This window comes from Lathyrus oleraceus, chromosome 2 (assembly GCF_024323335.1).
Source record: "Lathyrus oleraceus cultivar Zhongwan6 chromosome 2, CAAS_Psat_ZW6_1.0, whole genome shotgun sequence".
Lineage (NCBI taxonomy): Eukaryota > Viridiplantae > Streptophyta > Magnoliopsida > Fabales > Fabaceae > Lathyrus > Lathyrus oleraceus.
This window is the reverse complement of record NC_066580.1, coordinates 13,099,178-13,111,826: the sequence shown is the minus strand read 5'-3', so window position 1 is coordinate 13,111,826 and position 12,649 is coordinate 13,099,178. Positions and strand designations below refer to the sequence as shown.

The 12,649-nt window shown below is 32.5% G+C and overlaps 1 protein-coding gene across 2 annotated transcripts; it reads left to right on the top strand.

Moving 5' to 3' along the window:
* Positions 1–1,233: 1,233 nt before the first annotated feature.
* LOC127117654 (NEP1-interacting protein 2) lies at positions 1,234–2,674 on the top strand. 2 transcript variants are annotated; one of them, XM_051047740.1, is made up of 5 exons: positions 1,238–1,525; positions 1,610–1,761; positions 1,900–1,974; positions 2,056–2,137; positions 2,227–2,337. In XM_051047740.1, coding segments are annotated over exons 1-5 (450 nt in total). In that variant the 5' UTR covers positions 1,238–1,386; the 3' UTR covers positions 2,229–2,337. The 2 variants fall into 2 exon arrangements, with proteins under 2 accessions (XP_050903696.1, XP_050903697.1); XM_051047739.1 differs by having other exon boundaries at positions 1,234–1,525; positions 2,056–2,674.
* Positions 2,675–12,649: the final 9,975 nt, after the last annotated feature.

Below are 12,649 nucleotides of genomic sequence, written 5' to 3'. Positions count from 1 at the left end.
AGTCGTATGAATCAGAAGACGATTCCCAAAGACGGCGCCAATGGTCTGTATTGGAACTAGAGTTGATCGCAAAGTGAAAGGAAAAGCGTGTTGAGGTGACTTTGAGTTTTTGATGCAGTGGAGAGGGGGCTAACCTGCAAGGTTAGCACTCCAACGCTTAAGTCAGTATCAGGATGAAAATGGTGTTTGAATGAGAAAGGATTTGAATACTTGAGAAATAGCATGCTTCTTCCTCTAAATAAGAAAAGTGGTTAGCCACTAGATATATGTGACAAGGAGTGGATTGTGGTTTGTCGTCAGATTGATTGGACTGCTGACGGGATATTTTGAGGGATTATCAACTAAATGGAGGAAAAGTTTACATGTTTTGCGCTCAAGATTATGCTTTTTCATTATTGGGCCTTTGTTTTTCGAGCCTTGTGGTCGACCTGAAACACTAAATTATCCAAATAATTAGAATAATAGATGTCAGAAAATGTTTTACCCACATACTCCAAGTCTATAATGTTAAAAATATTGTTTATTCTTTCATACAATTTCAAAGTTATAGAGTAAAGAAGCATCGGAGAAAGAGATGATATATATAATTTTGACATAATGAATATCGAGAAAATTACTACATGTCTCTCTTGGTCAAACTATTATCTATCACATGTCTCTCTTGGTCAAACTATTATCTATCACAATTATGTTATGAAACAATCTTCCACTAACAAGGAAGAGCAAGAAATATAAACACATAATTCAACCATTACCCTAAGTTAACCTTTATTTAACAACACTCTTCAAGTAACTACATAGTATATTTAATTAACTATAACAACCGAACAAATCCAAAATCATTATGAAATCAAGCTCACTTGTGAAGCACCATTTGGTAATTTTACTCGCTTTAGTTGCTTATATTTAGGTAAGCATTGTGACAAAACAACAAGTTCTTTATTATTTAAGGATGTGTTTTGTTTTTAAACAATCTATATATATTTTATGTATATTGTAGGGCGGTTCAAATATTTTTGCTATTCTATTCTATGTAACCAGTAATTGCTGCTACAATTTATGAGATTTTGTACTTGAGAGAATTTTTTATCTTTCAAAGTTTCCAATGTTCTCAGAAGCAACAAAATTGATACACGTAACCAATTACTCATCACTCCAATGTTAGATATCTCAAAAATATCTTATAATATCAAAACATTGACATCACTTTTTACACTAGTTATTTATTGAGACATATGAAAAATAGTTATCATGATAAATTAAAAAATGAGGTGTAAAAGATTGCTCTATTATCCTTCTATCCAAAACTCATAACTGAAATAGTATAAATATGAGTGAGATTCAATGGTTATTGAGGCAACACATCTACATCCTTCTTAATTCAATATGGCTATTATCATTCCTTCAACAATGGAACCTCTTTCTTTCAAGGTTTTCACCCTCATTGCCTCTTCTGCATTGGACAAATTCATGAAAATTATGGAGACAATTTTCTTGGCTGTATTCGTTTTTGTTCTAGCACTAGGTATGTTACATTTTGTTTCTCTTGTTTATATTAAGTATATGTTATTGTAAAAAGTGAGTGAAAGTGGTGTGTTATGAACTGTAGGAGGTTCGATAATAGGAACAATAGGAGGAGCTATCAAAGGACAAACTACAGAAATTGGTTTTGTTGATGGAGCTTGCAGAGGAGCCATTGCAGGAGCCATTGCAGCCATAGAGTTTATGCCTTTTGTTTCTCTTGCTCAGCCTTTTTCCAAGGTAATATTTCTCGTACCACCAATATTTCTGCGTCTGACATTAACACGGCACTGACATATATCTAGATAATGTTCAGAGTGTCAGTATTAGTATCGTGTCTGGTATCTGTGACCTAAAAAATTTGGTATGGTAATTCAGGTAGCTTTGTTGACAAGTTTGTTAAATGGAAAAGTGTTCATGGAATGGATATGTCCAACTGTTGCACAAGCTTATGTAAGATTTTTAGTACTAAATGTTGAATTATAGTATTAGTCATCACTTACATTTGCTAAAAAAAAGGTGAAATATTTACAGATAAATTCATTAGAAGCAACCTATGGAGGAGTGGTTTCAGATATTAATGAGAGCATGGGAGTTAAAGGAATGTCACAAACTTGTATTATGAAACTTCCATTTCATACTTTCAACTCCTCCGACAAAATCATGAAACTATACAATGATTCATGCTGCTCCATTTGCTTCCAGGATTTAGAGGATGGAGAATTGGTGAGAATACTTTCAAAATGTTGTCACGTTTTTCATCTAGAATGCATTGACAAGTGGCTACTACAACAAGGATCGTGTCCCATTTGTAGAACTTACATTCTTGAATAGTTTTGTTTTTGTTGTAAAATCTGTTTGTTTTTTTTGTGTGTGTTTCAAGAGAAGCTTTAACTTTATTGTATGGTGGCGTTGGATCATAAGAGAAGCAAAGATGCGCCAACATTAGTTTTGTATGTATCCTTTAGAAAAAGATTGAGTATATAAGTTTGTTTTTATGATAACTTGGCATGTGACTTAAAGTAGAGTCCAGAACTCTGTTTCTGACTACACAGACTTTGTAACAGGATGAAATATCATAACCATTATAATCGCATAATGGTTTGGTGTGGTACATTTTAACTTTTATATAAATGAACCATTATTAATAGAATTCCCTCACTCCAACATCAACATCAAGAGAGTGTTGTTTATTTTTGATGATCTCTTTATTTTATATTTAAACATTTTTAATTTATCATATTTTTATACTTAAAATTAATGATGTTTCAATTTTTTAAATGTTAAATTTCTTGTGAAACATGACAAATCATCTTATATAAATATATTATGAAACTTTATAGATGAAGATATATTTTAAAAAATAAATATTTCATTAATTTTTTAATAAAAAAATGAGAAAAGAGACCAAAATTATTATAAAATGATTAATTTCATGAATCAGATAAAATAGAAGGATCAAAATTATAATTTAATCAAACTTTATATAAATAAAATATTATCTATAGCAACTGAGAATTTTTAGTAATATGTCCAACTCATGTGCAATTTTTGAGGGAGTTGCTCCAAACATCGGAGAGTATAATAAGATTGACATTTGTTTTAAGTTAATCACTTCATACTTTTTAGATTTTGTATTTGAACTTCACACTTTTTAGATTTTAAATTTGATGAAACGTGGATTGAGATAATTTTATTAGGTCTAAAAAGGGACAACCTATAACAAAGCAGTACAAACCAAGTACATCAATATTAAGCTCCTGATCACCTAAGTGGGTATAGGTCACCCATCCCAAATCAAGATTCATGCTCCTGTCTTTATTCATACATAGCATATGAGGTGTCGAAGGAATAACAACTGACGAAAACAATTTTTCCATGATTTGAAGAAGAATCAATATTCCCTTATTTCCACGCCATCATCAGGCAGCTAGGAAAAATCGTTTTTCTCCTTCTGTTCTGCCCCCAAGAAATCCTCAATAAATACCTTAACCTCGGGGCTTGAAGACTCATTCACTAATTTCACCAAACCCTACTGAATCTCTTGCTATCAAACACGTGAACAGACTCCCCCCTTATTGTATTTCACAAATACAAACCCACATCAAGCAACTTTACCACTTATTTTCTTTGTTTAGACTGATTTTTGAATTTTTTGAATATTTTCATATTTTCAAAAAAATCCGAAAAAAGTCGTGTTATTGTTATTTGATATTTAGAATATTTTGGTGTTATTTTATATTTTTTAGATTTTATTTAATCATTTTTTTCATTTTTTCACTTTGACTTTAGTAATAGGAACATTGTTTGAATTTTATGTTGTTGCTCAGTCATACTTTATTTGATTATGATAGCGAATTTACTGATCATAATATAATTGAACCTCAAAGAATTTTAAGAGAACTTGTTGCACCTTATGTTACTTTTCATGCATTACGTATTGAATAACTTATACTTGATGTACCATTTGAATTTAAATCTAGTTTGATACATTTGATGCCAAAGTTTAGCGGTCTTGTAGGTGGAGATCGTCATAAGTACTAGAAGAAATTTCAAGTAGTGTGTTTTACACCAAGCTTTATAGCATTATCATTCTCACTTCAAGGTGCTGTGAAAGATTGGTTTCACTATCTTTAATCAAATTTTATTACAAGTTGGAATGATCTGAAGAAAGTGTTTTAAGAAAGAATTTTCTTTGTCTCAAAAGTTGCTTCAATCAAAACGAAATATGTGGCATTAGACAGATTGATAGAAAATCTTTGAATGAGTATTGTGAGACATTCAAGAAACTAATTTCTAGTTGTCTTCAACACCAGGTTAGTGAACAACTACTCATCCAATATTTCTATGAATACTTGTTACCTATGAATAGAAACATCTTAAATGCTCATAGTGGAAGATCATGTTGGGCATGAATATGGAATGGAGGAACCATCTAGAGGGGGTGAAAGACCCTTTTTAAAAATTGACCAATTTTCAAAATAAATATTAGAGTTTTCTTAAAAATAACCCATTTATCACTTGGAGAAGTAGAAGCCGTAGAAGATAGTCAAATAATATGAGTTAATTGTCCTCTAAGAGTTTCAATTTCAAATTTTAAAGTTGGACAAGTAACTCACTCTACTTTTTCTATCTTTTAAACTAAAGTATCAGAAACATTAAAACGCTCACCAACTAGAGATGTATGTGTTTCCTTTAAGGAATCCAAAGCGTTGTTAAGATCATTAATCTAATTTTCATGTTTCAAAAACATTTAATTTTGTAGAGAAATTTTATTAAAAGTGTTTATCGAATCCACATACATATCATTAAAAGCTTTCAATAATTCTCTATATGGAATTCATCTTCAAGATTAGAAGTATATACCTGCGATCCTTCACCTTTATTTCATGCCATTAAACATAGGTTAGCATATTCGTCATCTGAACTTGAGCAAGAATCTAAGGAGAAAGCTCTTGTAATCTTCTTCCCATGCGATATAGGCTTTATGACCTTTGACGCTTCTGCCTTTTGTCTTGCATAATTCCTTATCCTTCTTTTTATGGTGCTTAGTAAGACTTGAACGATATAGGCTTTATGACCTTTGACGATCGGATATAAAACACGAAGATAGACATGCGAGTTGCAATAAACAGTAAATAGACATGCAACAACATATCAACACAAAATTAAATGATTAAAATTATCATGAAATAGAAGATTAAATAATGCATGAACAAGTATATGAATGCTCAAATACACATGATCAAAGGATGCACTTAAATATATTTTAAATGAAAAAACAAGTCAAAATTACAAAAACAATATGATGGGAATAATTTTGATATAGATGAAAAGAAGTAATGAATGACCAAGATGCAAAAAATATGATATGCACATGTGACACAATTAAATTATATGAATGAAAGAAAATGAAAAACTTTTCCTAAAAAGGTTTTAACGGTGAAATGAAATGATTGAATGAAAACTAAAGAAACACACGCTAAAATTCAAAACTGAAAACTATGATACTGAAAACTATGATGAAATTAAAAAAATTGTAAATGCGGTTTTTAAATGCCAAAATATTTTAATGAATATACTAAAAGGGTCAATGTCAAATGAAAAACAATTTTAATGATGCATGGATGAATGAAGAATGTTGTGCACAAATGAATAATAACAAATTGATACAAGAATTTTTAATCCAAAAAAAACTATAATGATAATGAATGTCATGATGAAGATCATTACACAAAACAACAAATGAATGAAATGATCCATATGACAATACAATGAACAAATGAATGAGATATATCATGCACACATATCACACATATACCATATATGCAAAATACATGAAAAAAGAAAATATCAACAAATAGTTAAAGGTACACTAATAGAAGGCGAAGAAGAGTGGAACGATCATACCAATTTGATGATCTAGACTATAATATAATGCATAAGTAATGTTAGAAATAACAACACTAATACAAAAAAAAAAGAATGCAATGTGATCAAAAATATGATTGGATACATCTTTCCTCACTTGTCTTGAGAATCCATTAATATTCACATAAACTTATGCATAAAATTCAATAGATAGAACTAGATACCCAATTTTAGTTGGGTCCTTTAGGGTTAGTTGAAGAACATTTAGGTATCCATGTCATTTTACCATTAGGAACTGTTAGAATAAGATTTGGTTATGCATCTGGCCTTTTACTTTGATGATAATAATGCATTATTTCTTAGAGAATAATTTTGTACACTAATAGTTTTTATCTAGTGTGTAGCTTTTGCTAACAGGTTCTGACTCTGAAGTATTAACGTGTGACATCATCAGACTCTAGAATCAACACACTCTGACTCTGAAGAGATACAAGTGTTTTACAAGATGCTGTCAAGTTCTAAAAAGCTCTTAGACAACAATTCTGATGAACGTTTTTGAAAAATCTTATGTTTGTGACTCTGATTGAAGAGCCTCTTAAGGATTGTGAGCCTTCAAGATTATGCGCTCAAGTTATGAATATTCTAAAGAATAAGAACTGAAGACTCTAAAAACTAGGTTTTGAGGAACTATGTCAATACTCTGAAGACCAAGGTTTTGAAGATTTTGTTAACTTGTCTCTTGATCCTTCTAAGCATGCTTCAACATCATTTCATCAAAAGCCTCTGAAGATTAGAAGATAAGATCAAAAGGTTTTGCGTCAAGAAAATAGTACACAATATAAGATCGCCTTTTCTGCCACTACCCTGATTTTATGGGATAATGAGAATACTATTGTACCATTTTGCCTCTTAGATGCAAACCGTTATGAAATGAGACAACTATAATTTGCTATTCCAATTCTACCCTTCAACATATATTTTATATGCCTATATAAAGAAGGCTTGGAAGATTGGAAGATGTTAGGAAGTCATATTATTTTTGTGTATATTTTTTGAAAACTCACAAGAGTTGTTGCTCGTTATTGTGTGATATATTATTTGTATTAATCTCTCAACCACAAATTTCAACGCTCGAGTTTTGGATTTCATTGTTGGAACATCTCCATTCAGTTCCATTTCATGGATCTGAAGGTTACTTATCAAACTTTCAAGTCTTAGTGTATTCGGGCTTTTAGCCTCTTGAACAGTTGTGACTTTAGGTCTGAATCTAACAAGAAGACTTCTCAAGATTTTATTTATATGGTCAACCATAGTGAAACTTTTACTCAAGATCTAAAGGCCTGATACAAGAGTTTGAAACCCGCAGAGCATGGTTTCAATGTCTTCATCATCCTTCATCCTGAACAACTCATAATGTTGAACAAGGAGTTTGTCTTAGCTTCTTTCACTTGTTATTTCCCTTCATGGGTGGAACACAATGATTCCAAGATAGACTTAGCGGTAGATTTATTGATGATTTTTATGTATTTCGAGTGAGATAAATCCTCAATTAGAATACCTCTTACTCGGTGGTGTTTCCTATACACTTTATTTTGAGATAGTGTAAGATTTTTTCTATCTTTGACCATTCCAACACTATCAACGACCATATCTATGCTATCTTCAAGTATGTCATATAACTCATCATCAAGGCCTATGATGTAAGTGTACATTTTTTTCCACCATTCAAACTACATGGAATCACCATTGAATGAAGGTAGTTTAGTAGAGTAATGGTTTTTCCCAAGAGCATTATAGTCAGGTGGAATATAAGCACCAGACATGATAGAACAAGTATATTTTTCTCAGAATCGACCACTGCACCATTATTAAGTGTTAAGTACGTATTGTACTTTGATGCCAACTAAAGGTGAGAAAAATACACAAGAAGGGGGATTGAATTGTATATTCTTATTAACATTTGTTACTTCTGAATCAGTAAGTTCAGATGTTGAACAATGTTCATACTCTGATATCAGAATAAAAACACAGCAACGGAAATATAATGCTTAGAAGTAAATGCAAGTAACACACAAATATTATCATGGTTCCTTTCCTCAAGTGAGAGTAGTCTAGTCCCCTTGCCTCAACAAGAACTTTTCACTATAACCAAACAAGTTACAAATTGCTCAAGCACGCTTGCAAGAGACTTCAATGCTCAATCAACCTAGAAAGAGACTTATTTTCTCAAGTCCTCATATAAGAGACTTCCTTGCTCAATAAACCTAGAAAGAGACTTATTTGCTCAAGTCCTCAAACAAGAGACTTCCTTGCTCAATCAACCTATAAAGAGATTTCCTTGCTCAAGCACGCATGCAAGAGACTTCCTTTACTTTAAATAGAAGTTTAGTAGAAAATATAACTAATATACTTTGATACACAATCAAAAGTATAATAATTGTGCAACAATAACAAAGATTTTCAACCTTTCTAAGATTTCCAAGATAATCAAAAGATAATAAATATTATGATCTTAAGCAATAACAATTTCAAAAATAATAGCTCAGAGTCATGCCAAAGATCATGTAATGTGTTGTGATGTCTTAACCTTCCTTTGAATCTTCAGCTTCTTTTTATAGAGGTTGATAAAGAGTTGTTGGAGGATTTGAACATAACGAGCAAACTTAGTGAAGAAGTATGTCAAGAGAGACGTTGGAGACTTTCATCTGGTATGAAGGTTTTTCCATTGAATAATGGCATAGTCCAAAGCACATTTCAAAGTAATAGGCATCTACCAAAAGGTAGAGCAGACTAAATATGTCACATCACCATTCCTTAAGCCTTGTAAAACTCCACCCTGGTTGACTCTATCCAGATTTCTGGGGCTTTTATAAGACAAGACTTGCTTTGGTGCAGTGCACGGATCAACTGGTCTCCACACCTTAGAAACTGAGTTGTCATCAGAAGTTGGGTCATGAGTCTAGAGTCAGATGCCTTCAGAGGCGATGAACAAGTTCATGTTCTAATAAATCAGAATCGGACTTTAAATTACTTCTCCATATATGCTTTCAATCAGGATAAATTATATGCTTATGATCCTACACACTTGAACAACTTATTAGCAAATCCTATTGTTCTTTAAATACTTTGTTATCATCAAAACATTTTAAGGTCATAAACAAATCTTGTTTCAACAGTTAAAACCTTGAATGATTTAGATCATGAAGCTGAAGATGTGTTGCCTTCTATTCTGAGCCAATTGTCGGTCAATCTCAAAGATGCAGTTGGTAAGGTTTGGCATTCCATGAAGACAAGAGACAACATCCTTTGTCAAAAGTCTCACCATTAGTGGATACAAAATGGGGACTCCAATTCGAAATTTTTCCATTCATCAGTGAGAAGAAGAATTCGTAGAAACACCAGGTTTGGATACTCCTCTAGGTCGTCTATCCAAAGTTGATGGCATTAAACACGAGGTTAAGTTCCATTTCTAAGATCTTTTCAAAGATATTATTCCACTGAGGCCCCTCCTTAAAGGTGTTCATTTCAATCAAATTCTTAATGTTGATAAAGTTTCTCTCGAGGCTCGGTTATCTTTAGAGGAAGTAAAAAAGGTTGTTTGGAATTATGCTCCTGAAAAAAGTCTAGGGCATAACATTTTTGTTCCCAATTTCTTCAAAGTTTGTTGGGATCATGTCTGTTATGACGTTCTTGTCTTTGTAAATGCGTTTAACTCTAAAGTTAGAACCCCTAAGGAAGTCTCGACATCCTTCCTTACCGTGATTCCGAAATTATCAAATCCTTAAAGTCTTGATCACTACAAACCTATATGCCTATTTATCTCTCTCTACATATTGCTTTCCAAACTATTAGCCTCAACACTCAAGAGAGTAATGGACAATTTAATCTCCAAAAATCAGTGTGTCTTCCTTGCTCAAAGACACATCCAGGATGGTGTTTTAGTAGTGAATGAAATCCTTGATTTTGCTAATAAATTCAAGAATAAATGATTAATTATGAAAGTGGACTTCCAAAAATATTTTGATTGTGTTTCTTGGATATACCTCAACTACGTTATGACTAGAATGGGTTTTTGCACCAAGTGAATTCATTGGATAGATGCTTTAGTTTTCAAAAATTCTTTATCAGTTCTTGTTAATGAGCTACCAAATATTTCAGAGTTGAAAGGGGTCTTAGACAAGGAGACCCTCTTTCTCATTTCCTATTTATTCTTGCGGTAGAAGGTCTCGCATGTCTGTTTCAGAATGCAACATCTGTCAATGAGTTTCAAGGGTTTCATGTCAGTGAAGAAATAAAGTTCAGCCTATTGTAGTTCACAGACTACACGATAGTATTTTGTGAAGGAGAATGGAGCAACCTTTTGATACTTAAATCTATTTCAAGGGGCTTTGAACTTGCTTCAGGATTATGTGTCAATTTGTCCAAAAGCAAAATTTATGGTTTGAACTTGGAAGACGATTTCATCAAAGCAACATCTTATTTCCTCTCTTGTGATATAGGAACCATTCCTTTCAACTTCCTTGGTATCAGTGTGAGATCGTGTCCTCAAAGAAAATCAAGCTGGAATTCAGTGCTAGCCAAACTTCAAAAAAAGCTCTCTTCTTGGCATAGTAAGCAAATGTCTATGAGCGGAAGTATTGCAATGTTAAATTTTGTTTTAACAAACATTCCCTTGTACAACTTTTCTTTCTACAAATCCCCTAAAGCCTTTATCAAATAAGCAATTTAAATCTAGAGAAACTTTCTTTGGGGAAGCCCCGACGCCGGTAGAAGACTTGCTTGGATTAGTTGGGATAATATTTGTAAATCCAAAAGTCAATGAGGCATAGGAATGAAATATATTGGAAGATTTAACATAGCCATCTTAAGAAAATGGGTCCGGCGTATCCTTGATCACCACAATCCAATTTGGCTTTCTCTACTTCAATTCAAGTATGGAGACCTGACATAAAAAATTCTTAGCCCCATTCCTCATTCCACTAGCAAACATGATTCCATTTGGTGGAGAGATTTCTTCTATGTCACAACTTCTAAATCAAATGTTAATTGGTTCTCAAATTCTATCAGGTGCAAAATTGGTAACGGTAGAAAACACAATAGCACTTAGCTAGGTCCTTCGACTCTCAACCTTCAGTTTCCTGAATTATTTCTCATGACCACTTTTCCCAAAGTAAAGATCACTTATTCGAACATTCAGGATTGTTGGAACTACTATAAAATATACTTTTCGTAACATGTTATTACCTTAGCTCTTCAATCAACCAAAGTAATAGGTGATATTTAGGCGCCTGCATTTTTTTTTATTTTATTAAAAGAAATTTCACTACGGGTTTTAATAACAACCATGGTGAAAAGTAGGAAGGCGTCACTTTTAGCCACTGTTGGGATTCCAACAGTGGTGAAAAGTGGCGTTTGGTCATAGGTTCAAATCCCAACACAAACATTTTTGGTTTTTTATTTATTTTTAAGCAACTTTTCACCACGATTGGAATCCCAACCATGGTGAAAATTGACGTCTGGTAATTCGAATCCCAACACCAACATTTTTATTTTTTACTTATTTTTAAGCCACTTTTCACCATGGTTGAAATTCTAACCGTGGTGAAATATGGCGCCTTCTTATTTTTTTTAAAGATATATAACACTCTTAGTTCATTCACTTTTGCCTTAGACGTACTTAGACAAGTTTCATCTTCTGCCTCAAAACTTCTTCCATTTACGAAACATTATTCCTCACTAAACCAAACTTGAAAACATCATTTCTTCCATAAACGAAACTCAAAAACATTTTGTCCACTAATGAGTTTCAGAACTTCATCATCTCTTCTCCAAATTGAATGAGGCATGGAAAACATGGATTCAACTTAGCAGTGTTAGTTGTTGTTGTGTTAGGTAACATGTTCTTATTTGAATATTCTATTTATTTATTTTGTTATTGTTGTTATTGTTGAACTTGTTGTTTTTCTTGTTGTTGTTGTCGTCGTCGTTGTTGTTCTTGTTGTTTTTGTCGTCGTTGTTGTTGTTGTTCTTGTTGCACCGGTTACTCTGTTAACAGTGCTTATTCAATTCTTTCCGATTTGGAAAACCTAGGTCTTTGTTGTTCCAATCAAACTCTTCAGACGCTGACTCTCATCTGGAAAACTAACATTCCTTCCAATGTTCAAAGTTTTTGTTAGAGACTCTTCCTTAATCGCTTGCCAACCAAGATTCAGCTTAAAAAAAGAGGAATTATTTCTGGGAGCCATAACTTCGTATGTCTGCTATATTTTTCTCAAGACGAATATGTGAACCATCTTTTATTTTCCTACCATATCAATGTTATGATGTGGTAGAATATTCAAGTTTGGATTAGAATCCCTTTTGTTGGAGCGGAAAAGAGCTTAGCGGAATGAAATATAGATCTCACTCCATTGTTTGGTTACTTTATTAAAAATATCTCATTCTATCACATACACCCCAAATTTGATGGAACAAAAAATAAAGATTTGGATGAAATTAGATGGAATGGGTTTCAACTTGTTTTATTCCATTCCATCTATTATTTACAAATCCAAACAATGGAATCTCATTAGTAATCACTTTACTCCATTTCATTTCATCTCATACCATCAATCTAAACATACCCTAAATCGGTTGATTTAAATCGGTTGATTGATTGATCGATTGGTACCTCAATTCAGGTAGATACTACATTGTTTTTAAATCCCAAGTTTTTGCTTGGATGGCTTTGTTGTTCCATTCTTTTTCCTTGAACTTA

What these genes read in the sequence shown, in the direction of transcription:
- LOC127117654 (XM_051047739.1), top strand. Translation starts at nt 1,387, where the DNA reads ATGGCTATTATCATTCCTTCAACAATGGAACCTCTTTCTTTCAAGGTT. An exon ending in TTGCTCAGCCTTTTTCCAAG is followed by an intron (nt 1,762 to 1,899) that starts GTAATATTTCTC and finishes ATGGTAATTCAG; the next exon opens with GTAGCTTTGTTGACAAGTTT. An exon ending in CAACTGTTGCACAAGCTTAT is followed by an intron (nt 1,975 to 2,055) that starts GTAAGATTTTTA and finishes AAATATTTACAG; the next exon opens with ATAAATTCATTAGAAGCAAC.